This window comes from Scyliorhinus torazame, chromosome 3, assembly GCF_047496885.1.
Source record: "Scyliorhinus torazame isolate Kashiwa2021f chromosome 3, sScyTor2.1, whole genome shotgun sequence".
NCBI classification, from domain to species: domain Eukaryota; kingdom Metazoa; phylum Chordata; class Chondrichthyes; order Carcharhiniformes; family Scyliorhinidae; genus Scyliorhinus; species Scyliorhinus torazame.
This window is the reverse complement of record NC_092709.1, coordinates 238,274,297-238,301,584: the sequence shown is the minus strand read 5'-3', so window position 1 is coordinate 238,301,584 and position 27,288 is coordinate 238,274,297. Positions and strand designations below refer to the sequence as shown.

The window sequence follows — 27,288 nt, the reverse complement described above, 5'->3', positions numbered from 1 at the left end:
GAACATATGAACGTAATTTGCAGGCCCCCCGCAACGTCAAAATTCTCTTTAGGTTAATGTGCAGGTTCAGTCGGCAGTTAGGAAGGCCAATAAATGCAATGTTAGCATTCATGTCGAGAGGGCTAGAACACAAGACCAGGGATGCACTTCTGTGGCTGTTTAAGGCTCTGGTCAGACCCCACTTGGAGTATTGTGAGCAGTTTTGGGTCCCGTATCTAAGGAAGGATGTGCTGGCCTTGGAAAGGAGGTTCACAAGAATGATCCTTGGAATGAAGAGCTTGTCATATGAGGAACAGCTGGCATCTCTGGGTCTGTACTCATTGGAATTGAGAAGAATGAGGAGGGATCTTATTAAAACGTATAGGATACTGCAAGGCCTCGATAGAGTGGACGCGGAGAGGGCATTTCCACTTGCAGGAAAAACTAGAACCAGAGGACACAATCTCAGACTAAAGGGACGAACCTTTAAAACAGAGATGAGGAGGAATCTCTTCACCCAGAGGGTGGTGAAAAGTGGAATTCTTTGCCGCAGAAGGCTGTGTAGGCCAAATCACTGAGTGTCTCTAAGACAGAGATAGATAGGTTCTTGATTAATAAGGGGATCAGGGTTATGAGGAGAAGGCAGGAGAATGGGTATCAGTCATTATTGAATGACAGAGCAGACTCGATGGACTTAGTGGTCTAATTCTCCTCCTATGTCTTATGGCCTTATAGTCCTGTGGTCCACAGGCTGCCTGAAGTAAGTGAAAGCTTCTGCAACCAGATAGATAAGTGTGGGGTTAATGTTGCAAGGGATGTTAAAGGAGTGAGGGTGGAGAACCTATGACAGAAGAAGCCTTGACCTTTCTCATCAGGCTCGACAGAACATTCTTTGTTCTGGTCGCAATAAGGAAGGTTTTAGAACTTACCTGAGGATGTGTCAGTTTCCCACCTACTCTACCTGGCGGGACAGCTGTGTTTTTTTTTTTTAAAATAAATATAAAGTACCCAATTATTATTTTTTCCCAATTAAGGGGCAATTTAGCGTGGCCAATCCATCTATCCTGAACATCTTTGGCTTGTGCAGGTGAGACCCATGCAGACACGGTGAGAATTTCATTTCATTTCATTTCAATGTGCAAACGCCATACGGACAGTGACCCGATGTTGGGATCGAACCCGGCTCCTCGGCACCGTGAAGCAGCAGTGCTAACCACTGTGCCACCGTGCTGCCCAGCTATGCTTTAAAATACATTCAGAGTTTCCTGTGACCATGGGACCCCTGGCTTATATTTCTTAATCTAGAGTCTGGTGGGAGCTTCGTCCACTCCCAGGCCAAGGAATTAAAATGGGACTGGGAAAAGAATGGGACATAGAGCTACTCCTTTTTAACTGCTCCTTTCATTTTGAGGGCAGCATGGTAGCATTGTGGATAGCACAATTACTTCACAGCTCCAGGGTCCCAGGTTCGATTCCGGCTTGGGTCACTGTCTGTGCGGAGTCTGCACATCCTCCCCATCTGTGCGTGGGTTTCCTCCGGGTGCTCCGGTTTCCTCCCACAGTCCAAAGATGTGCAGGTTAGGTGGATTGGCCATGATAAATTGCCCTTAGTGTCTAAAATTGCCCTTAGTGTTGGGTGGGGTTACTGGGTTATGGGTATAGGGTGGAGGTGTTGACCTTGGGTAGTGTGCTCTTTCCAAGAGCCGGTGCAGACTCGATGGGCCGAATGGCCTCCTTCTGCACTGTAAATTCTATGATAATCTATGATTTTATCCTGATGAAAACGAGTTAATATTCCCCATTTTATTATCATTACACTTCCAGAAATTATGTTTTTAAAGCTCATACTAATTGAAAGTTTCTGTGTGTCCAAAATAGAAACTCACACATACATTTCAACTAACAAGTCCTATCAATATGTGTTGGGTCAAAATACTTTGGTGTATTTACTGCCTGGTGTTAGGAAGTAAATAATCATCGCAGATCTGAATAAAACCTGAAATATCATCGTTGCAGTCAATTTGTGAGTAGTGAGTTTACGCACCTTCTGCCTATTTATATCACATTCTGAAGATGTGGTTTCTCAGTTTGATTCAATATATTCTCTAACATCTTTCAGTATATTTTGAGGGTCATGCGTACAATTCTTCCCAGGTTTCTCATGTTTAAAACATGTTAGTTCCTCATTTCTAACACTGACAGCAGTGAGCAATGTGAATAACAGTTTGATCAGTGAAGATTGTTGGAAATAGATACGACCATAAGACATAGGAGCAGAATTAGGCTACTTGGCCCATCGAGTCTGCTCCGCCATTCAATCATGGCTGATATGGTTCCCATCTCCATTGTCCTGCCTTCTCCTCAGAACCCCTGATCTCGTATTAATCTAGAACCTATCTATCTCTGTCTTACAGACACTCAGTGATTTAGCCTCCACAGCCTTCTGTGGCAATGAGTTCCACAGATTATGGGGAGGTGGTGGCGTAGTGGCATTGTCACTGGACTAGTAAACCAGAAACCCAGAGTAATGGTCTGGGGACTTGTTGTCGAATCCTGCCACTGCAGGTGGTGAAATTTGAATTAAATAAAAATCTGGAATTAAAAGTCTAATGATGATCATGAAACCATAGCTGATTGTTGTAAAAACCCATCTGGTTCACGAATATCCTTCAGGGAAGGAAATCTGCCATCCTTACAGGGTCTGGCCTACATACAAATCCATACCCATAGAAATGTGGTTGACTCTTAACTGCCCCCTCAAGGGCAATTAGGGATGGGGAATAAATGCTGGCCTAGCCAGCGACACCATGCCCCATGAACGAATAAAAGAAAAAGATTCACCACCCTCTGGCTGAAGAAATTCCTCCTCATCTCAGGTTTAAAGGATCGTCCCTTCAGTCTGAGCCTGTGCCCTCGGGTTCTCGTCTTTCCTACTAGTGGAAACATCTTCTCCATGTCCACTCTATCTAGACCTCTCAGTGTTCTGTAAGTTTCAATGAGATCCCTCCTCATCCTTCTAAACACCATCAAGTATGGACCTAGAGTCCTCAACTGCTCCTCATATGCCAAGCCTTTTATTCCAGATATCATTCTTGTGAAACTCCTCTGGAGCCCCTCCAAGGCCAGCACATCCCTTCTTAGATAAGGAGCCCAATCTGCTCACAATATTCCTAACGGGATCTGACCAGGGCCTTACACAACCCCAACAGGACATCCCTTCTCAAAATGAATGCTAACATTGTATTCCTAACTGCCAACTAAACCTGTATGTTAACCTTAAGAGAATCAGAAACTGGAACACCTACGTTCCTTTGTGCTACTGATTCCCAAATCCTTTTCCCTTTTAGAAAATAATCTATGCCTCTATTCTTCCTATCAAAGTGCATAACCTCACACTTTTCCACATTGTATTCCATCTGCCCACTTTCCAAACCTGTCCAAATCCTTCTGCAGCCCGTCTGCTTCCTCAATACTACCTGCCCTCTACAGGTCTTTGTATCATCTGAAAACGTAGCAACAGTGCCTTCAGTTCCTTCTTCCAGATCTTAATGTATATTATGAAAAGTTGGGATCCCAGCACCGACCCCTGAGGCACACCACTAGTCACCGGCTGCCACTTCCTCAACACTACTTGTCCCTCTACATACCTTTGAATCATCTGCAAACTTAGCAACAATGCCCTTGGTTTCTTATTCCAGATTGTTAATGTATGTTGTGAAAAGTTGTGTTCCCAACACTGACCCCTGCAGAACACCACTAGTCACCGACTACCATCCTGAAAAAGATCCCTTTATTCCCACTCTGCCTCTGCCAGTCAGCCAATCCTCTATCCATGCCAGAACCTTGCCCCTAACACCATGGGCTCTCATCTTATTTTGCAGCCTCCTAAACGGCATCTTGTCAAAGGCCTTTTGGAAATCCAAATATATCAAGTCCATTGGCTCTCCTTTGTCTAACCTCCTCGTTACCTCTTCAAAGAATTCTAACAGGTTTTCAGGCATGACCTTCCATGATGAAGCTGAAATAACTGATGAGACAGAAGAATGAACAGAAAAGGGGAAATAAGTCAATAAAACACAAAGTGAAGTTTAAATCAAAGGAATATGGACAGTTCACAGTTCTTCATTTTTTTTTGAGGCTTTGTGCTTTTTACTGAGCTCTCTTTTCATTATGTCCCTAATGCCAGTCCTTCCTGCCGAGGTTTCAAATTGCGAATTTCAGGGGGTGGAGGTCAATCCTAACTGACCACTTGGTGGGAATGGGCTGTAATTGTCTGAAAATTATCTCTGACAAGTTATCGCTTAGTCTGCAATCCATTCATCCATCAAAAGAGGGGCGGGATTCTCCCCTACCCGGCGGGGCGGGGGGTTCCGGCGCAATGGAGTGGCGGGAACCACTCCAGCGTCGGGCCGCCCCAAAAGCTAGGCCCGCGCCGGAGTAGTTTCCGCTCCGCCGGCTGGCAGGAAAGGCCATTGGCGCCACACCAGCCGGCGCCGAAAGGTCTTCGCCGGGTGACGCATGCGCGGGAGCGTCAGCGGCTGCTGACGTCATCCCCGCGCATGAGCAGGGGAGGGGGTTTCTTCCGCCTCCGGCATAGTGAAGACCATGGCGAAGGCGGAATAAAAAGAGTGCCCCCACGGCGCAGGCCCGCCCACGGATTAGTGGGCCCGATCGCGGGCTAGGCCACTGTGGGGGCAGCCCCTGGGGCCAGATCGCCCCACGCCCCCCCCCTCCCCCCAGGACCCCGGAGCCCGCCCGCTCTGCCTTGTCCTGCTGTTCAAAAGGTGGTTTAATCCACGCCGGCGGGAGAGGGTTGACACCAGCGGGACTTCGGGCCATCGCAGGCCGGAGAATCGCCGGGGGTGGGCCCGCCGGCTGGCGCGGCGTGATTCCCGCCCCTGCCGAATCTCTGGTGGCGGAGAATTCGGGACACAGTGGGGGCGGGATTCACGCCAGCCCCCGGCAATTCTCCGACCCGGTGGAGGGTCGGAGAATCGCGCCCATACCGAGGTGGCGGATGCTCAGCTGCCTGTCTGTTCAGTAGAAGACCATTTTTAATGTGTTAATTGGTTTGCTGTGGGGCAATTTTGAGGCACCAATGGAAAGGAATACTTTACTTGGTCCCGCAAAAATATTCTAGACACTCAAATAAGTTTATCCACCTATTTGGTTCTTTTGGTGCCATTTTCTGTTGCTCCGTCTGTCTGATACTTGAACTAGACTGTTCCCCAATGCTCTCGGGTACTGTTAAGACGGAAGGACAGGCGTGCATTTATATAACGTCTTGCATGAGCTCAGCTTGTCCTAAAGTGCTTCACAAACAAGGATGTAATTTAGAAGTGTAGTCACAGGTGAATTGTGGGCACTGATAACAGACAATTTGTACATAGCAATGAAAGAAATGACCAAATAATCTGTTCTTATTGTTGGTTGAGGAATACATTTTGTGTTGGAAAATGGGGAAATCCCGGGCCCCCCTTTGAATAATGTCTCAGGCTGTTTTACCTCTCAGGGAAAATGAGATCCGAACTGTTTCTCATTTGACAGAATGGGACTACCTCGCTTTTACGTTGAGGTTGCTCAAATCCTGCAGTAAAGTTTGAACTTACAAATCGCCGACGTAGAGGCTAGAGGCACTGAAGACACACACTGAAATAAAAACAATAAATTCTGCAAGTGCTCAATAGATCTGGAAAAATCCAGGAAGAGAGAAGGAAAATGAATGGGTGGAATTTTCCATTTTTATGTCCAAGTGCAGTGGCGGATGGTTCTGGCACGCCGTCCTGCTGGCCGGAATGATGTGAACTTGCAACCGTGCTGTGCTTGGAGCCTAATAAATTCTGCATGAATGATTTTATCTCTGAATCAGCTGATGGGCTGAGAGATAATTCGTCCATCGGCCATTAGCTGCTGGGTTTGAGAAACCCAGAGCTATATTTAAACGCAAGTGCCGCACACTCATATCACTCCCTGCAGTTCACCAGTCACCAGGAGACTGCTCAAGATGGCACTGATCCACAAGCAAAAGGCCATCACCCTCAAGAAGGAGTCAGCACCCAGCTTCAGCCATCAGACTGTGATGCCTTGATCAAGGAGACCAGGAGCAGAAATCACCTGACAATCATCTCTCTGTCCTGGAAGACTGACCTCCAGGGGTCAGCATGGCTGGCAACCAGGCCTGAAGCGCAACATAAGAACATAAGAACTAGGAGCAGGAGTAGGCCACCTGGCCCCTCGAGCCTGCTCTGCCATTCAATGAGATCATGGCTGATCTTTTGTGGACTCCGCTCCACTTCCGGCCCGAACACCATAACCCTTAATCCCTTTATTCTTCAAAAAACTATCTATCTTTATCTTAAAAACATTAAATGAAGGAGCCTCAACCGCTTCACTGGGCAAGGAATTCCATAGATTCACAACCCTTTGGGTGAAGAAGTTCCTCCTAAACGCAGTCCTAAATCTACTGCAACGCAGTCCAGGAAGCTAGTGGTAGTTTCAAAATCAATAGTTTTAGTGTGACGATCATTTTGCAGCCTGAATCAATATGTTATTTAGTGCAATAAATGTCACATGGTTAGTTGCCATTTTAAACTAGAGACAATTTTAAAAGCTAAACCAGTTACTGCGCTATTGGCAACCAACCAAATTATTCACTTGCATGCTCCACCAGCACAGAGACACACACCTCAGGGCAGCACAGCTCCAGATTAGACCTGGGGTCACTTTCTGGGGATCACCTCACTGACACCACTCACGGCAATTGGAGGCAGGGACAACCCAGGTCTCTGGCACTCAGAGGGCTGCTGGAGATCAGCCATCCACTTTGTCTCCAGTCAGATGATGAGCATCTGGAATCGGCTGGCAGCTTACCGGTGGAGCTCCAATGGCAGGCAATGGAACATCAGGCAGAGGTCCAAGAGTCTCTTAGAAGACATGAGCGAACAATGGAGGAGTCCATCTGCATTCTGTCTGACGTCATGGCTCACACAAGGAAGCACCTTGATGCTACCATGGGGAGGTTAGCAATCACCATGGAGACAATGGTCCAGCAAGTCTTGTCCGATTTGCGCTCGGCCCTGCACTCCATGGCCATACATTCTGGTGGTCATCATCAGGATGTAGGTAACATGGGAATGAGATGTGTTATCACTGTAAGTAAATTGTACATATTGAAACTCATTAGATGGGTATGTGAATGTTCTAGCCAACGGCCACAATTGGGCGAAAGAGACCGAGCCCAAGGCACTGCCCTGTCCGCCGTTCCAGCCCTCCGTCTGGGCCAGTTCCTGTGCCCGATTTGCCGGGAGCAGCTGCCGGAGTGGGTGACGGCACCTTTCAGACACTCACTGTGCCTGGGCTGCATCCAGTAGATGGTGGAGATCAGTCCAGCTGGCTTGCTGATCAGCAAGAGCTGCTGGGAAGGTCGGGAATGGTTCAGTGGCAGCAGGGCTGTAGCCCCAGCGGTACATTGAAGGGAGAGATTGGCAGAAGCTGTGTGGATCAGGGAACGGAGTGAGTAAAGAGATTGGAGGGCTGCTCGAGCATTTCTCCAAACAGTATCGAGCCAAGGAGGCAAACTACAAGGGAATCGCACAAGCTCTTCCTCTTCCTGACTGAACAAAGGGCACAAAAATAAACAATGGGTTTCAGCTGGATTTTTAAAAATTTCCCAAGGTGACGCTGGAGCGTGCTTACTCTCTGCAAGCTCTCCCCTGCTGATCCTCTTCCTACATATTTTATGACCATAATTATAGTATGTTCTATAATTATTAATAATTATGGTTATGTTCTACGTATTTATGTGTGGAGCGATCTGCCAGGATTGTAAGCAGAACAATACTTATCACTATACGTGAAAATAAGTAAATAAATAAATAAACTAATTGAAAATATTGTGATTTTGGACTTTGGAATCTTCTTCTCACAAGAGTCAGTCATCTTCCTAGTCATGTGACAGTGTCCCATTAATAGATGAACATTCATATATCAACCTCAATGTAACTAATCTCCAGACCATTGTGATCATGTGTTTAAATCTTTATTAATAAAGACTAAATCTTTATTAATAGTGTATGATGGGAGGGGCAGCGCGGTGGCACAGTGGTTAGCACTGGGACTACGGCACTGAGGACCCGGGTCCGAATCCCGGCCCTGGGTCACTGTCCGTGTGGAGTTTGCACATTCTCCCTGTGTCTGCGTGGTTTTCACAACAACAACCTAAAAAAAGATGTGCTGGTTAGGTGGATTGGCCAAGCTAAATTACCCCTTAATTAGAAAAAATTAATTGGGTACTCTAAAAAAAAATGTTTTAATAGTGTATGATGGGGAAGATTTGAACCCTTATTCCTCAAGGGGCTGCAATGGTCGAGGACATCTCATCAGCAATGATATTCTAGTGGCATTTGGTGCTCCCCACTGTGAGTGCCTGAACACAAGACATGAACTTTAGAATGAGACCCCCACGCTGGTCTGCATCTCACTCGTGGCAGTATTTGCATCATTAGATAGTGTCGAAAGCATCAAGCCTTGTCTAGCATCATGACATTCATCAGTGGACTTTAAGTTGACAGAGTGAACCAATTAGTTACTCACCGCTGACCACAGCTATGATCAAATCCTAACGAGTCATGAGCTCAGAATACGCAACTGCAGGACCCGTTGTAGCCTCCGGAGTTGGCCACTTCCTGACTTAAAATGGCGATCCACAAAGGCTGCAGGGAAATTCAGCCAACACAGGTAAAAACTAAGAGGTGCAAGGTTTCCTGTGTATTAGACTCTGCAGAAACCCAGACAGCACCAAAACAAGCAACCATCTGCATATTAATGAGTGATCCCCGGGAACAATTGAAACATTTAAGGTGGACAAGGCCAAGCCAGACTCCTCCAAGCCAGCAGGAGCCAACACAAAAGAAGTTAACGGACATTTAAAGACCGCCCAGCGATCAAGGAACAGCTCCAGTATTGGAGAAATCGATCCAAGTGATTGAAACGAAGTCCAATCACTTGGAACCAGGTACATGGTCCGCCCCGAAAGGCGGGAAGCCCCTGGGGACTATTAAGTAGAGCCCCCAAGTTCAAATCGTCCTCCTTGACCGGGTCACATACAGCTTGCAACACCCTTCTGAACCGGGTCACTGAACAAGCTCGAATCAACCCCTGAACGTGACCGGTCTCGCTGCCACACCATCCAAGTAAGTCTCAAGTCAACGCTTGCTACGAGATAGGTGCTCCTAGCTACCAGTTCATACCAGCTTTCGAATCCAACAGTTTCAGAACCCGAACGAAAGGCCATTCGTTCCCCTGACCTGGTGGGCCAGTCCGAAGCTAAGTATAGACCTGTTAGTTGTAGAGATAGTTTATTAAGTAGAATTTATGCATGAGTAGCAATTGACTGTGTATAATAAACGTGTTTTGATTTGAATCTTACTAATTGGTGTGTTGAGTTATTGATCAGTACTTGAATTTGAACCTCGTGGTGGTATCAGAAAGATACCTGGTGACTCTAGAACAAAGGTAATAAAACAGAGCCAATCAAAGTTAGCAACACCATCCTCTCAGTGATGGTTCGTCTATCCGCTGAAATGACAGGGAATGGCTTGGAGGGCTAGGGGGCTTGTGTCAAGATTACCTCACTCAACTTTACTCCTCCTGGAAACATCTCCCATGACTTCCCTCCTCCATGGCATGAGCATGCTCAGACTGACCCTCATCAGCCCCCTGAGTTTCCTCCGCAACTTCATCTTCCAAAGAGCTCTCATCCACCTCCAGTTCACCCACTGACAAGGGATCACCTCTTTGCCTAGCCAGATATTCAAGGGTTCAGCAAACTGCGAACAAGCATTAGACCCTCTCTAAACATATTGAAAAGAGTCACCTGAGCAGTTCCGACATCTGGGGCGAGATTCTCCGACCCCCCGCCGGGTCGGAGAATCGGCGGGGGCTGGCGTGAATCCTGCCCCCACCGGCTGCCGAATTCTCCGGCACCGGAGATTTGGCGGGGGCAGGAATTGCGCCGCGCCGGTTGGCGGGCCCACCCCCGCAATTCTCCGGCCTGTATGGGCCGAAGTCCGGCTGCTAGAATGCCTGTCCCGCCGGCGTGGATTAAACCACCTCTCTTACCGGCGGGACAAGACGGCACGGGCAGGCTCAGGGGACCTGGGGGGGGCACAGGGCGTTCTGGCCCTGGGGGGTGCCCCCACAGTGGCCTGGCCCGCGATCGGGGCCCACCGATCCGCGGGCGGGCATGTGCTGTGGGGGCACTCTTTTCCTTCTGCCTTCGCCACGGTCTCCACCATGGCGGAGGCGGAAGAGACTCCCTCCACAGCGCATGCGCGGGGAAGCCGTGAGCGGCCCCAACGCTCCCGCGCATGGGCCGCCCGGTAATGTCATTTCCGGGGCACTTCTACCAGCTGGCGGGGCGGAAATCAGTCCGCCATGGGCCTAGCCCCTCGAGGTTAGGACTCGGCCGGTCAAGGGGCGGAGGATTCCGCACCTTTGGGGCGGCGCGATGCCGGACTGATTTGCGCCATTTTTGGCGCCGATCGGCGGACATCGCGCCGATACCGGAGAATTTCACCCCTGAATTGTATCTTCAGAAGCCCTATGGTCTGCTCTCTAATGGAACGTGTGAAGCTTTCAGCAGTTTTGTACCTCTCCTCGACATGGGTTTGAGGGCAATGCCTCAGAGTCATCAGCCAATGCTCTCCCCAAGCAACCATCCCTGCAGATGTTCTGGCCCCTTAAAATCCCAGGTACCTGCGAGTGGCTAAGAATGTAGGAGTCATGGCAACTCCCAGAGTAACCTGCGCGCACATGCATTATGTTCTTGCTATGGTTGTACGCGAGTTGCACGGTAATGGAATGGCAGCCCTTGCGGATTATAAACACTAGGTTCTGCTGCCAGGGAGCCTGCATAGCTACAAGGTTGCAGTCTATTACACCCTGCAGTCTTGGGAAGCCTGAAATAACTGCAAACGCAGTGAGTCTTTCAGCCTGGCTATCCTTGTCTGGAGCAAACCTGACATTTGATGGGCCTCCCTTTATCGGTGACCACCTTCATGCATCAATGTGTTGGGGACTGAGAGATGCTGCACCGGTTCCCTGTTGATCCCTGGGAAGACCCAGAGGCAAGGAAATCGAGTGCTGCCATCATCTCCAAAGTCATTGCCAGGTGGAACCCTCCACCAAAGTGTCGTGTTGGGTGTTCTGGTGTACAAACGATCCAACACGGCTGGAGATGGTGTAACTCTATTTTATTGATAACTCAACTATAACAACATACTGCTAACTTGGGTACGTGCATTACCAGCTAATCTGTGGACCCTGTCCTAATACTATCTGGGTGAGGCACATAGCACATGGTGAATGTCTGAGTGGCAGGCTCTGAGCTCGGTGCTCTGAGCTGGCTGCTGCTAGAATGAGCGGGAACTGTAGTGTCCATTGTTTGTATAGTGTGTGTGCTCTCAGTGGTGATTGGCTGCGATGTTGTGTGTGCTGGTCGGTCCAACTGCATGTCCATCAGTGCGTGTGTGATTGCCCCATTATATGCTGATCTAAATATCATGACACCAAGTAGTGTCAAGTCTTCATGAAGAATGTGACATATGTGAGGTACAAAATGTATCTGGACAATTGCAGCTGCGCCCGGCATTGCCTCTCTCATTTTTAAGGTGAAGACTCTTCAATGATAAACCTGCGGTCTGGCAAGTTACCTCTGGTCTTTGCATCTGTCCTCCACAAACCTTTGGTCATGCTCAGGCTTTCCTTGGCCATGTCCCCCATGCAGTGAATGTTGATGCCTCTCTCTTCTTTCAGTTGCTTATGGTCAATGAGTGGAATCGATTGAGCCACTGATGAATGGTACTCATTGTTAATCCGTGACTGTCCTTCATTGATGGAACGGCAGAAATTATGTAGCTGTTCCCCCTGCACTAATGCCTTCCCTCCCCAAAGCTGCATTCTGACCTTATGCTCAATTGATGTTGAGACTTTGATGTGAGGCTACTGAATTCTGCTTATCTGTTTAACTCCACCCCAAGGCCCCCTCCTCCTCCCCCGCCCCAACCCCAGGCTGGGCACCATGTTGCCTTCGCTTCCACGGTCTCATCCACCCAGTCCCTTAGGCCCATCTCCTTCAGTCACATCATACCTTTCCTCCCACTTCATGAACCCCACATCCACAGCTGCCTCATAACCCCATGCCACTAACACCTGACTAACTCAGCACTCATTAAACTTTACGAACAACATAGGCAGCAGATTGACATTATGCTCGAAAAAATGTTTAAACGACAGTCAGCAGGCTTCAGGGCAACACACACCAGCTGCAACCACCATCCCAGTGGTACTCGACCCCACCTCTCAATCCTGACACCCCCATCCCCACTGCCCACAAACATTCTAGAGCTCAGCAGTGGGCTCTGTCCTCTTGGACTAGCTGATATTGGTGGAGAGGTGTTCTCACCTTCTCTCTCCGAGGTCAGGGCGCTGGTACCCCTTTTTAAAAAGCAGTAGCAATCCGCTCCAGCGTGACATCACACCTGGTGGGTGGGTGGGTGATTCAACAAAGTGTGAAGATGCAGCTTTACCCTCTGTGATGAACGGTTACTGTATTACTGAACCCTTATCATCATGTACTGTGATGTCCCCTTTAAGACCGGGCTTCGAACCCTGGACAACTCCGCCTCCAGCTCCGCCCACCTGGGAGCCGTATATAAAGGGCCTCCTTGTGGGTGCCACCCAGTAAGCACCAGTCTCGGCACCAGGCTATTTCTTAGCTGATTAAAGCCTTCTTTACCGTTTTACTCTCTAAACGTCGTTTTAGAGGGTACAACAATTAAATAAGCTAAACTACATCAGGATGGACGCAGGCCTAAAACCAGAAAATCTCAATCTGGAAGCACGGACACCGGAGGCAAAGGAATTTTTTAATACTGGCTCCGATGCTTCGAGGCCTACCTTGACTCCTCAGCGACTCCCATCCTGGGGCCACGCAAGCTGCGTCTACTCCACGCCCGGGTGAGTCACAGAATCTTCGCCACGCTCGAAAAGGCGACTACCTACTAAGAGGCGGTCGAGTTACTACGCAAGCGGTTTGTCAAACCCATCAACGAGGTACATGCCTGGCATCTGCTCCCTACCTGCCGGCAGCGCTCGGGGGAATCGCTAAACAAATTTGTAGAAAAACTCACCGCGCTCGCCAGGGACTGTGACCATCAGGATGTGACAGGGGAAGTCCATATGAACCTGCACATCAGAGACACTTTCGTATCCGGCATTCGCTCGACCTACATCCGGCAGCGGCTACTCGAAAATGGGACAAAAGACCTCCAGTACACGCTACGCCCGTTGACTTAGACCTTCATCATCGAGGTCTGTAGATGTTTTGGCCGAGGAGGGCAAGTCCTGGGGGACTCTGCCTCCGGCTCCGCCCACCTGGGAGCTGCATATAAGGGGCCGCCTTGTGGGCGGCACCCAGTAAGCACCCGTCTCGGCACCAGGCTCGTTCTTAACTTATTAAGGCCTTCTTTACCGTTTTACTGAGGGTTTTATTGAAGGTACAACACTCTCTTTAAGTACATTATAATGCATTCAAATCGATGAAAATTAGGTTTGCACCCTTCCTGGGCATGAATTTGATCAGGTCATTGTGGATGGGCCTGGGAAGATTGCGATTGGATTTTTTAAAAAATGTTTTATAATTATTTATTGAGTTATGAAATTAATATGTCTTTGATAATCAGACAAATATTTCTGCTCTGTAACAAAACAGCTTTTCTTTCTTTTCGTAAATATTTTTATTTGCTTTTTTAAAAAACATTTTACATAAATTACATTACACATATTTACCTAACATTTAACAATCCCTCCCTCAATCTGAAAACAATTCATCAACTAACTAAATACCCCCCTCTTTTAGCTGCTGACTAAGGCTAATTCCTTAAAGTGAGATATGAACGGACGCCATCTTTTCTGAAACTCCTCCTCATTCCCTCTTAAACTAAATTTAACCTTCTCTAGGCTCAGAAACTACATTTAGTCTTCCAGCCATACTGATGCAGAGGGTGGGAAAACTGACCTCCAACCCAATAGGATCCGCCTCCTTGCCAAAGGCTAAGTCATCTGCCCCACCCCTGGCTGGAGCTCTGGCAAGTCCAACACCCTGAACATGGCTCCCAGTGGACTGGGTTCTTGGTCCAACTGTAACACTGACGACATGGTGCTAATGAAGGTGTTCCAGAATTTCCTCAGTTTCAGGCACGACAAAACATGTGTCCATGATTGGTCGGTCCCCTCCCACATCTGTCACAAATGTCCTCAACCTATTCAAACAGGCGACTCATTCTCAACCTCGTCAAATGTGTTCTGTAAACTACCTTCAATTGTATTAGTGCCAACCTCGCGCACGAGGTCGATTCTTTTATCCTCCGTAATATTTCACACCAAAGCACTTCTTCCAACATCTCCACCAATTCCTCCCCCAATTTGGCCTTAACCCTATCCAGGGATTCTGACACTGCTTCCATAATTTTCCAAAAATAGCAGAGGTAACTCCCCCTCTATCCCCAACACCATCAACACCTCCTCCAGCAAAGAAGGGAGTAACATTGGGAACGTAGGCACGATCTTTTTCCGAAAGCCCGTAGCTGTGTATCACAGTAGCACAGTGGTTAGAACTGTTGCTTCACAGTGCCAGGGTCACAGGTTTGATTCCCGGCATGGGTCACTGTCTGTGCTGTGTCTGCACGTTCTCCCTGTGTCTGCGTGGGTTTCATCTGTGTGCTCCGGTTGTCATAATATGCAGACACACACATAATGAAATACAGGCAGGCATTGACAAGCAGCTAATGGACACAGGGAACAGGACATGACCAATAAGCAGGCAGGACACTTAGGGGTGGGATCTGACTATAAAAGACACAAGGCACTGACACGCCACCTCTTTCCACTGATGAACATCTAGAGAGTCAGCCAAGGGTGTTGTTACAATCTCACACCTCCACCACGTGGCTAAGAGCTAGTCTGGTTCAGTCAGACAGAGTGACCACACTTAGTTAGCAGAGAGTCGAACTCACAGAGAACTGTGCTAACTGTGCTGCTGGTTCAATAAACCTGATTGAACTAACTTCAAGGTCTGGAGTATCTTTTTGATCTAAGCTGCATCCAGTTGCAGCCAGTGTCATACAAGTGTACCAAACATTACACCGGTTTCTTCCCACAAATCCCGAAACTCGTGCTGTTTGGTAATTTGGACATACTGAATTCTCCCTCAGTGTACCCGAACAGGTGCCAGGATGTGACGATTAGGGGCTTTTCATGGTCACTTAATTGAAGTGTTCATGTAAGCCTACCTGTGACAATAAAGATTATTATAATTATTATCTAAAGGCCTCATCCTTGGCAGCTCAGATCGGATATCTCGCTGGCACAAATCCTGTTTTTGGCCTCATGATATTTTGCGGCCATGAGGGGATTTACACCCACAGCTAACAGGCCTACTAAATCCCGCCCAATAGGTGGCAAAGCTTTTCGAGTGAGTGGAACATTTTTGTGAGACCAAGAAGAGAATTCCTGCCCATTGGTGCCTCGAAATTGCCGTACAGCCAATCAATTAACTCATTAAAAGTGGTCTTGTGCTGAACCAGACAGGCAGCCAAGCCTCCGCCACCGAGGCCGGGGCCTTTTGGTGGACAGCTGGATTGCAGACTGGACGGTAACCGGTCAGAGACAATTTTCAAGCCATTAAAGCCCATTCCCAGTGGTCAGTTAGGATTGACCTCCATTTGGTGTTGTGCTTGGATGTGATGGGGAGATGTTTCTCGGTTATTCCAGATGCACAACTCAAACTTCAATTTGCAGAGACTTGAAACCTCGGCAGGACGGACTAACACTAGGAAAATAATGAAAAGAGTGCTCAGTAAAAAGCACATAGCCTCAGAAAAAAAGGAAGGACTCTGAACTATCCACATCTCTTTGATGTAAATTTGACATTAGTCTTAGTCAGAAATGAGGAATTAATATGTTTTAAACTTGAGAATTTCTGTGAAATTGTACCCATGACCGCCCCCAAAGAGATGGTAGAGAACAAATCCAACCAAACTGACAAACCACGCCCTAAGTCTTTGTTATAAATTGCCAGAAGGTGCGTACACTCACCACTCACAAATTGACTGCAACGATGATATTTCAGGCTCTATTCAGATCTGCAATGATTATTTACTTCCTAACACCAGGCGGTAAGTATGTCTAAGTATTTTGATCCAACACATATTGATAGGAATTATTCGTTGAAATGTATGCGTGAGTTTGTGTTGTGGACACACAGAAACTTTCAATTAGTGTGAGCTTTAAAAACGTAACTGCTGGAAGTGTAATGATAATAAATGGGGGAATTTTAATTTGTTTTGATCAGGATAAAATTAAAGGAGCAGTTAAAAAGGAGTAGCTCTATGTCCCATTCTCTTCCCAGTCCCATTTTAATTCCTTGGTCTGAGAGTGGATGAAACTGCTACCAGACTCTAGGTTAGGAAATGTAAGCCGGGGTCCCACGGTCACAGGAAACTCTGAATGTATTTTAAAGCAAAGCTGGGCAGGACAGTGGCACAGTGGTTAGCACTGCTGCTTCACGGCACTGAGGACCCAGGTTCGATCCCAACATCGGGTCTCTGTCCGTGTGGAGTTTGCACATTCTCCCCGTATCTGCATGGGTCGCACCCCCACAACTCAAAGATGTGCAGGGTAAGTGGATTGGTTAATTGGAAAAAATAAATAATTGAGTACTCTAAAAAAATAATTTTAAAATAAATAAAGCACAGCTGTCCCACGGTAGAGTAGGTGGGAAACTGACACATCCTCGGGCAAGTTCTAAAACCTTTCTTATTGCGGCCAGAATGAAGAATGTTCTGTCGATTTCGATATTAAACGTTAAGACTTCTTCTGCCATAGGTTCTCTACATTCACTCCTTTAACATCCTTTGCAACACTAACCCCACACTTAATGCCTTGTTGCCAGAAGTTTTCATTTACTTCAGGCAGCCTGTGGACCAGCTGGGATCTTCTTCTGCAACACCATTCCCATCATCCACTGTTGCTTTAAATCCAAAATGAGTAGTTCCATATCCCCAGAATGGCTGAGAGATAAAGGCATTGATCAGCTGAACTGCTCTTTTTTGAATTGTGTCAAATATCCCATCACGTTGTGATTTGAGCCTTGCAGATGATGGAGAGCCTTTGAGACAGTTAAATCTACCGCTCATTGTGTATGTGAAAAATGCCACTGGGGCAAGGCCCTAGAAAAAACGTAATGTGTGTGAAATGTACTCCTGCAAGGTTTGGAGAGATGGGAGGAAGAGAAACAGATCTCTTTAGCTGCAATTCAATGTCTTGGAACCAGATACAAATTTACAGCAAGTCTATTCGGCCTTTTTTGCAAAGTGTATAATTGGACAGAGATTCTCCGTCTATTTGTACCAGGTTTTAAGTCGTATTACCAGTGGTGCCGAGAGAGAATGCTGAAGGCCATTGGTAAATGGCTCCAAATTGTGAAAATATTTATACTTTGTGGAGTTGCAAACATAGAAACTAGGTGCAGGAAAATAAGCATTTGGCCCTTCGAGACTGCTCCACCATTCATTATAATCATGGCTGACCATTCAACTCAGTAACCGGCTGCTGCTTTCCCCCAATATCCTTTGATCCCTTTATCCCAAAGAGTTATTTCTTGAAAACATGCAGGCAGGATTCCCTGTCCGTTCACAGCAGCGTGAATCTCCGTTCCCGCTGCAGTGAATGAGAGATTTGGCTGCTCGCCAAATTCTCCGCCTTCGCGAGCGACGGTAGCAGGGCGACTCGCAACTGAGAATTCTGACCACAATGTTTTGGCCTCAACTACTTTCCACAGGCTCACCAATCTCTGGGTGAATAAATTTCTCCTCATCTCAGGCCTAAATGCTATACCCCATATCCTTAGACTGTGACCCCTGGTTCTGGACTCGCCCACCACCAGTAACATCGTTCCTGCATTCCCCTGTCTAGCCTTGTTAGAGATTTATAGGCTTTTGGGCGATACCACTCGCCCCCCATTCTTCTAAACTTCAGCGAATATAATCCTAACCGACTCAGTTTCTCCTCATACATCAGTGTTGCCATCTCAGGAAGGAGCAGCAATGCTCCTCATGGCTCAACAAAGCAGTTGGCAGCTGCTTCTAGCCCAGGGCTCATTCCCTCTGAGGAATGTATATTTTGCAGGTTCTACATGATCTTCACTGTCAGTAATTCACTGCCTAAATTGCTGTAGATAGAATCTAAGAGCTGTGTTTCCAGGCCAAGGGGCATCCACAGCTCTCCCATTCCACAGAGATAAACTCCAACGCTAAATTTCAGGCACAATAAACATTTTTACTCTCCAGATTCAACCCAGTTTGAAGCAATTAGTGATTCTGACCACCTTATACACTGCAGCACTTGTCGTGTTCTCTATATCAGTCACATTTCTGTTCTCAGGCAATATCCAGTTTCTCTGTTTTTGTTCTTTCAGATGACTGTGTGGAAATCATCGGGGGTCAAAATGTTAGACCTCATTCCAAACCTTACATGGCATCAATCCAAATTTATAGACGTCATGTGTGTGGAGGAGTATTAATCAAACCAGGATGGGTACTCACGGCAGCACACTGCAATCTGTAAGTTACAATAACTGTAATCTGTGTATGAACCATTTTCAGAGCAGTTTAGTGTTTTGGACCTTTTTCCTATGATAGAATCAGTCAAGGTTTACGCAGTCTTTGCTGAATCTATAAGTAGTTTATCTTCTATATGGCAGTCTACAGCATTTCTCATGACCCTGAATTTCCTCATTACCTTCAGTAGTAACGCTGCTGTTAGGCTATTGTTTGGCTGAAAAGACCAAAGAAGTCTGAATTTTAGTGCATTGAATTTATTTATATTGTAATTGTGCTCAATATACACTCGTCTTGCACCCCCCATCGCGTTAATTTGTAAAATTGCAGTGTTCGGGTACTTGAAAGATTCCCGGGTTTACAGTTTCATCATGAATTTACAGAGTCACTCCACTGCAGGCACCGCTCACTCCATGTCAATTAGAGTTAGAGAAGTCCTCAGATTTTACAGATTCACCTCACTGGCTGATCAACTGCAGTGGCAGCATTTCAGCCTTGTCCTCTCCTGTCCCTCCCCCCTCCCCCTCCCTCCCCACCTCCCTCCCCCTCGCCCTTCCCCCCTCGCCCTTCGCCCTTCCCCCCTCGCCCTTCCCCCTCCCCCTCCCACCCCCCTCCCCCACCTTCCTCCCTCGCCCTTCGCCCTTCCCCCCTCGCCCTTCCCCCTCCCCCTCCCACCCCCCTCCCCCCCCACCCCGCTCCCCCCTCCCCTCCCCTCCCCTTCCCCCTCCCCTCACCCCTCCCCACTCCCCAACCCCCTCCCCGCCCCCCTCCCCTCCTCTAATCCCCCTCCCCCACCCCCCTCCCCCTCCTCCCCCCACCCCCTTCCCCTCCCCCTCCACCCTCCATCCCCTCACCCTCCTCCTCTCCCCTCCCCCCTTCCCCTCCCCCCTCCCCCTTCCCCCTCCCCTTCCCCCTTCCCCCCTTCCCCTTCCCCCTCCCCTCCCTTCCCCTCCCCCTGCTCTCCCTCCCTCTCCCTCCCTACCCCCTCCCCGCCCCCCCTCCCCCTCCTCTCACCCCCCTCCCCCCTCCCCTCATCCCCCTCCCCCTCCTCTCATCCCCCTCCCCCCTCCTCTCATCCCCCTCCCCCTGCCCCCTCCCCTCCTCTCATCCCCCTCCCCCTCCTCCCCGCCCCCTTCCCCCCTCCCCTCCTCCCCCTCCCCCACCCCTCCCCCCTCCACCCCTCACCCTTCTCCACCCCTCACCCTCATACTCTCCCCTCTCCCCTCCCCCTCCCCCTCCCCCTCCTCCTCTCCCCTCCCCCTTCCCCTTCCCTCTCCCCCTTACCCCTTCCCCTCCCCCTTCCCTCCCCCTCCCACCCTGCTCCTCCCCCTCTCCCCTTCCCCCTCCCACCTCCTCCACTCCCCTCCCCCTTCCCTTCCCCCTCCCCCCCTCCTCCCCCTCCCCCCCTACTCCCCCCCTCCGAATGTATCGAGCCTGGATGACAAAGAGTGTGCATGTCAGCTACATCCTGGAACTCTCGGGTGACTCTTTGTCATCCAGACTCGAAACGTTAGCTCCCTTCTCTCTTCACAGATATTGTCGGACCTGCTGAGATAGTCCAGCATTTTCTGTTTTTGTTTCCGATTCCAGCATTCGCATTAATTTGCTGTTATAATAGAGATCGTAAACATGAATTAATAATATTTTTGAAATGGGTTTGCTGCAATTGAAATAATTGGGAAATCATGGTGAGTGGCTCTGGGATTTAAGGTGAGATTTTGAAGTGAATTTTGCTGCTTATGTAATTAGTGTGCCCTCTTCATATCACATATAGCAAATTTAAACACCAAAATATTGTGGTGGTTCTCGGAACCGATTCACTGAGGAGAGACGAAGACAAATCAGCTCAAAGACTCGCGGTGAAGCAGAAAATTCCTCATCTTCGCTTTGACAGTAAAACCTTTGAAAATGACATCATGCTGCTCCAAGTATGTGATTTTGATGAATTATTTCCATATTTACTCTCATCCTATTCTGATCAAAATGGAATAAATGATGTTCCCATCTAAACTCAGTTGTCAAACTACAAGATCATTTTCAATCGCCCTAATTTCATTGCCAGTATAATGTGTACCTTGTCTCTTCCTGAAGTCACTAATATTTCATTAAGTTCCCAGTTACATATGAATCCAAAGCCATCATTTCTTTGATTTCCTATATGCTGATTACTGGCATATGACGCCTTCATTCAAATGTATTCCTGAAGCATATTTACTTCAATCAGCTCCAATACCCTACATTGCATTTTGGTAATAATTTATTCTGGCTTAGTCATTCAAAATCCCTCTGAATTTACATTATTGTTAATAAAGTTAATGCAAGTGAAGCATCTTTAAGTACAACCTGGTGCTGCTTTTATAATAATCTTTATTATTGTTACAAGTAGGTTTACATTAACACTGCAATGAAGTTACTGTGAAAATCCCCTAGTCGCCACATTGCGGTGCCTGGTCGGGTACACTGAGGGAAAATTCAGAATATCCAACTCACCTAACAAGCACATTTTTCGGGACTTGTGGGAAGAAACCGGAGCACCCGGAGGAAACCCACGCAGACACGGGGAGAGCGTGCAGACTCCGCACAATGACCCAAGCCAGGAATCAAACCTGGGACCCTGGAGTTGTGAAGCAACAGTGCTAACCACTGTGCTACCGTGCCGCCCATGCATCATGAGCTGTATGGCTGGGAGCTGCAGTAGTCAGAAAACCTCCAGCCCTGAAGCTCCCGTGCAAAACAAGGTTTTAAGGCTCTTCATGAACCTGTTGCTTGTTTCTCTCTGATCCTTGAATCTTTTTTGAGGGGCCAGTTACCCTCAGTGCATTTTCTAATCCGCCTCCACAACCTCCAGTTAAAGTCGCAAAATAACCATGTATTTACCACAGTCAGAAAGGACAGAATCACACGTCACATAAAAGTCCACTTTCAAACTTGCCACCTGCTCAATCTCCAACAAATAGTTTAACAACATAACAGAAACCATCGCTTCACGGCCTTTTGGCTAAGATCAAGTGTGAGATCAGGTGTTATAATGCCTGGTCTTGTCAGCTTGGATCTTGTGGGGACCATGCATTGGATTAAATTGATTTGAAGGAGATGGATCAGGTTTGCCTCTGTCCACTCTGAGCTTTGGCTCTGTAAAACTGAGAACGGAAAAATAATACAACAGAAACCAAACAACCAACTTACACAGGTGAAGTGAGGCACAGGGTCAGCGGCATATCCGCACCTCTGTTTCTCTCTCCACAGATGCAGCATTTTTCAGCATTTTCTGTTTTTGGTCAGAATTTTCCATTTGGGAGATGAAGTTCTCCCGCCGGACATAAATAGCCTCTGATTTGCACTCGTGCTGGGAGTGCAAATCTAGACGTGTTCCACTTTCTCTTGCCATGCAAATTTCTGCGTGTGAGGGATTCCCTTGAGATTCCTACTATCGGGCCACCATTTTGAGCAGGCGGCTCGATATGGAGGTCCAGCAGCTGGACCCCTTTTCCCCCCTGCATCACAATTCCGCCTCCCCCACAATGGGGGTCTCCCCTACAATGGGGGTCACCCCCCGCCCACAATATGAGGGTGACCCAACCCCACCCTCCTGATCCCCTCCAAAGATCCCATTACAGAGACCCTCACCAAAGGATCCCCATAAGAGAGCTCCCCACCATAGATCCCCCTTAAGAGAGACCCCCACCAGAGACACCTCCTTGAGAGAGACCCCCGCCAGAAGCATACCATAAGAGAAAATCCTGCCTGGAAGCTCCCCATTACAGAGACCCCCACCTGGAAGCCCTGCATTACAGAGACCTCTGCCTAGAAGTTAGACAAAACAATTACTGCTTGAAAACCCACCTGTGCAGTGCACCTGCTGGCTCAGGCAGAGGAAGCAATACCTGTAATTTTCTGGAAAGCAAAAACCACATTGGCTGGGTTTAAACCCCCTCAGATCTTTTATCTGCAAGCCTTTCATACACATTAATGTGAAATTGATTTTACTCAGCTGTGATTGACAGGTTATACGCACCCAGCTGTCTGGATTGTTTAATCTCATTTGGTTTCAAGCTCCAGTGGATCTCAAGCAACCTGCTGTGAAACTAACCTTAATGTTTATAAACATCTGGCTGTGACTGACAGCTTTTGGACCACATCAAAGCCAGTCAAGGGCCGGGATTCTCCTTTTTGGGGACTCACTCCCCACGCCGGCGGGAAAACCAGCGGCAACGATTCCGGCGTCAACAGTCCCCCAAGGTGAGGAATTCTCGCCTTTCTAGGGGGCTAGGTGGACGCCAGAGTGGTTGTTGCCGCTCCAGCCGTCGCCGAAGGGCCGGCACGAGTTCGCGCATGCACAGAACGACCGACGTATTTTCACGCATGCGCGGGGAGTTCTCTTCTCTGCGCCGGCCCCCGGGCAATATGGCGTAGCACCACAGGGGCCCGGCACGGAAGAAAGAAGTGCCCCACGGAATAAGCCCGCCCGCAGATCGGTGGGCCCCAATTGGGGGCCAGGCCACCGTGGGCTCTCCCCACTCACCCAGGTGTTGGATCCCCCTGCGCCCACCCCGAGGACCGCCCCCGCATACTCACCTGCCAGGTCCCACCGTGCGTGAGGTGAGTAATTCACGCCGGCGGGACTGGCCAAAAATGGATGGCCGCTTGGCCCATCAGGGCCCGGAGAATCGCCGGGAAGGCGACTGTCAACGGCTCCCGACCAGCGTGGCAGGAATCTCGCCGGCGCCCGAAAAACGACGCTGGAGAATACGGCAGCCAGCATCGGGGCGGCGGTACGGGATTCGCGCCTCCTGCCGGGGATTCTCCGACCCGGCGGAGGGTTGGAGAATCCAGGCCAAGTGCTCTCGCTTCCTCTTTTTCTCTGCAGAAAGCCAGTTGGGATTTAGGGGAGTGGGGTCTGGTGGGGGTGGGTGGGCAGGATTTGCATTGTGGAAGGGGGGCCCGACCACGAGATCCACCGCACCAGGGCCATGCTGTGAAATACCTTCACCAATTTACAACCACGTGAATCCATACCCAGAGGACTGGAGATTCATGCAGGCTTGGAGAATCGGTGCCCAGCCTGTTAATACCTATTTGCATCTTCTCGTTGGCGCAGCCACATCAGGAACTCCACTACTGGCAGCGGCGGACCAAAACGGCGCTAACCCAACCCTAAACCTAATGTGCTGCACACTTCTTCCAATATTGACGCAACCGCTGGCGTGCATTCATATACCTGTCTAACACTGCTGCCCTTTACCCCTGCCCCCCACCCGCCCGCCCCCCACAGGAGAAGCGCGCACACAACAATAGGGAGCATGAGAGGACTGGAGGGGGCCCAGCTGGTTTTCATACCTGCAGTATTTGATTTTTATGCCAGTCATTGGTCTCTGCCCATTTTTGCTTTGCACTGGGTAACAAATGTTCCCCAGGCACAAACACATGTAAAAACATTTGAAATCCTGAGCAAATGTAAAGGTCATACAAAACTTTTGAATTACCAGGGAAGGAGAGGTCGAATTAGATTTCATTCCTTCATAGGTAAATGTTTATGACAATAATGGGAATTTAATCAAAGTTTCATGTTCAAATTTATATGACTTAGGAAGAACGGAATCAGGGATGAAAAAAGATATGTATCATCAAAAAAGGCCAAATTGGGCGCGGGACAGGGGGGTCAAGTGATGTGAGCACGAGAGCAGTCACTTTTTCTGTAAGCTACGGCTCTGCTCACGTTTTAATCCATTATTTCAGCCCGATGCTCATTTTATATTAAAATAATGGATAAAGCAAATTACGCGCCGTGCGGCGTCATAGCACAAAAGACGCGCCCCCCCCGGAAGACGCGCTAAGATGGCCGCCCGCTGCGCAGCCCCGAGGTTCCAGGAGCGCGACATCAAGGTGCTCCTGGACGCAGTAGAGGAGGGAAGGGAGGCCCTGTACCCCGGATATGGCCACAGGGTCACCCCACGCCTCAGCCAGCGCCTGTGGAGGGAGGTGGCAGAGGCCATCAGCGCTGTGGCTGTGACACCAAGGACAGGCACCCAGTGCCACAAGAAGGTGAACGACCTCGTCAGGGCAGCCAGGGTGAGTAACCCCCCCCCCCGATGTGCGTCACACCCCCGGGTGCAACCAACCCTAACGCTAACCCAACCCTAAACCTAATGTGCTGCACACTTCTTCCAATATTGACGCAACCGCTGGCGTGCATTCATATACCTGTCTAACACTGCTGCCCTTTACCCCTGCCCCCCACCCGCCCGCCCCCCACAGGAGAAGCGCGCACACAACAACAGGGAGCATGAGAGGACTGGAGGAGGCCCAGCTGATGAGAGACCCCTCACTGTTCATGAGGAAAGGGCCCTGGAACTGGCAGGCGGACCCGAGGACCGGGAGGTTGCCGATGCAGAGGTCAGGGGCGCACCGCCAAGTGAGCCACCCACGGCCCATCCCCATTCCCCCATATCCCCCCTCCCCCATATCCCCCCTCCCCCATATCCCCAGTCCCCCATATCCCCCCACCCCCAAATCCCCCTCCCCATATCCCCCCTCCCCATATCACCCCTCCCCCATATTCCCCATTTCCCCCTCCCCATATCCCCCCTCCCCATATCCCCCCTCCCCATATCCCCCCCTCCCCATATCCCCCCTCCCGAGCCCCAGGTGAGTCTGACCCCCTCCCCCTGGGCCGCTCTCACCATCCCCCTGGGCAGAGGACGGGACCGTGCACTGCAGTGTCACAGCCGCATGCAGGGATAGTCCGGGTGGATGGTGGTACTGTGGCCATGGGTCAGGCATTGTCCAACGATGTGGAGCCAGGAGCTCATTGCAGAGCGGGTCATCATCATCCTCCGTGGCCTCCAATAGACACGCTTCCACCGGCGACCTTGTGAGCCCGGCCCGTTGTGCCGCAGGTGGAGCTGCAATGGAGGGGTGGTGTGCATGTGGGTGAGGTGGGTGTGGTTGGTGGGTGGGTGGGTGGGGGGGGTGAGGGTGTTGGTGTTGGGTGGGTGAGTGGGGGTGAGGGTGGTCGGATGTTGCCATGGTGTGCAGTATGTGGCCATACCCGCCGATTCCCACGCCCCACGTCAGTGAACCGGGCAGCTATCAGCCTGTCCCGTGCCCGCTGTCCCAGCCGGTAACGGTGGGCAGCCACCCGCCCATGTCCAGCCCGTCTGCCCTGACCACTGCCCCCATCCCCCTCATCTGGGGAGGACTGCGCCTCTTCCTGCTGATCCTCCACTCCCCCCTCCTCTGCCTGCAGCACATCGCCCCTCTGCTGGGCTATATTGTGCAGGACGCAGCACACCACAATGATGCAGCCGACCCTATCTGGCGGGTACTGGACCCCAGAGAGGTCCAGGCACTTGAAACGCATTTTGAGCACGCCAAAGCACCTCTCTATCACATCCCTTGTCGCTACATGGGCATCATTGTAGCGGTTTTCCGCGTCAGTCTGTGGCCTCTGTATAGGCGTCATCAGCCTCGACCGCAACGGGTAACCCCTGTCGCCCAGCAACCAGCCCCTCAGCCGGGGGTGGCGTCCCTTGATCATGCCGGAGATGTAAGACCGCGATAACACGTATGAGTCATGAACACTTCCCGGGTACCGGGCACAGACGTGCAGGATAATCATGCAGTGGTCGCAGACCACCTGGATGTTCATGGAATAGATCCCCTTCCTATTGGTGAACACGGCCCTGTTACCTGCAGGTGGCCGCACGGCGACGTGCATCCCATCGATCGCGCCATGAACCATGGGAAAACCGGCCACGGCAGATAAGCCCACAGCCCGGGCATCCTGGCTGGCCCGGTCCCCAGGGAAGCGGATGTAGCGGTCCGCAATGGCATAAAGGGCGTCTGTCACTGCCCGGATGCACCGGTGCATCGATGTCTGCGAGATGCCGGACAAGTCCCCACTCGGCGCCTGGAATGACCCCGTGGCATAAAAGTTCAGGGCCACCGTAACCTTGATGGACACGGGAGAGGGTGTCCTCCCCCAGTGCCGCGCAGTGCCAGGTGTGCCAGCAGGTGGCAGATGTGTGCCACGGTTTCCCAGCTCATTCGGAGTCTACTCCTGCATTCCCGGTCCGTGAGGTCCTGGTACGGCGAACGGGGATGGTACAAACGGGGCCTCCTCTGGCGTCTCCATCGCCATGGCGCTACGACGTCCTCCTCCCTCTCCTCGTGCTCCTCCTCCTCCTCATGCTCCCCCTGCTCCTCTTCCTGTCGGGTGGGTGGCCCTCCAGCCTGGGCGGCTGCTGCCTGCCCCTCTGCGGCATGCCCCTCTGCGGCATGCTCCTCTGCGGCAGCCTGCGCTGCCTCTCTGGCATGCTCGTTCTCCTCCTCCTCCTCCTCCTCCAGGGCAACATGTAGAATAGCGGCTGCGCCACGGCGGCCAACATCGCTGTGTTGTTCCTTGTGTCTTAATTACACTCGTAGTCTTGAAGTTGAAATAGATGCTTTATTGTGAGTTTGTTCTATCTTCAGTGCTTAACTTGTTACATCTGTGGTGCCTGTCTGTGTCTTGCTACCAGCTCTCGTTCCTGTGAAGTGTGTGCTGACTTCCTGGGCGAAATTCTCCCCCAACGGCGCGATGTCCGCCGACTGGCGCCAAACACGGCGCCAATCAGACGGGCATCGCGACGGC

At 49.9% G+C, this 27,288-nt stretch overlaps 1 protein-coding gene across 1 annotated transcript in view; it reads left to right on the top strand.

Moving 5' to 3' along the window:
* Positions 1-27,288, top strand: part of LOC140409416 (uncharacterized) — a 121,394-nt gene that overhangs the window by 81,057 nt on the left and 13,049 nt on the right. Inside the window, exons 5-7 of the mRNA XM_072497856.1 lie at positions 16,118-16,214; positions 18,515-18,659; positions 20,431-20,584. Of these exons, the coding sequence (XP_072353957.1) occupies positions 16,118-16,214; positions 18,515-18,659; positions 20,431-20,584 (396 nt within the window). The remainder of the gene's footprint in view (positions 1-16,117; positions 16,215-18,514; positions 18,660-20,430; positions 20,585-27,288) is intronic.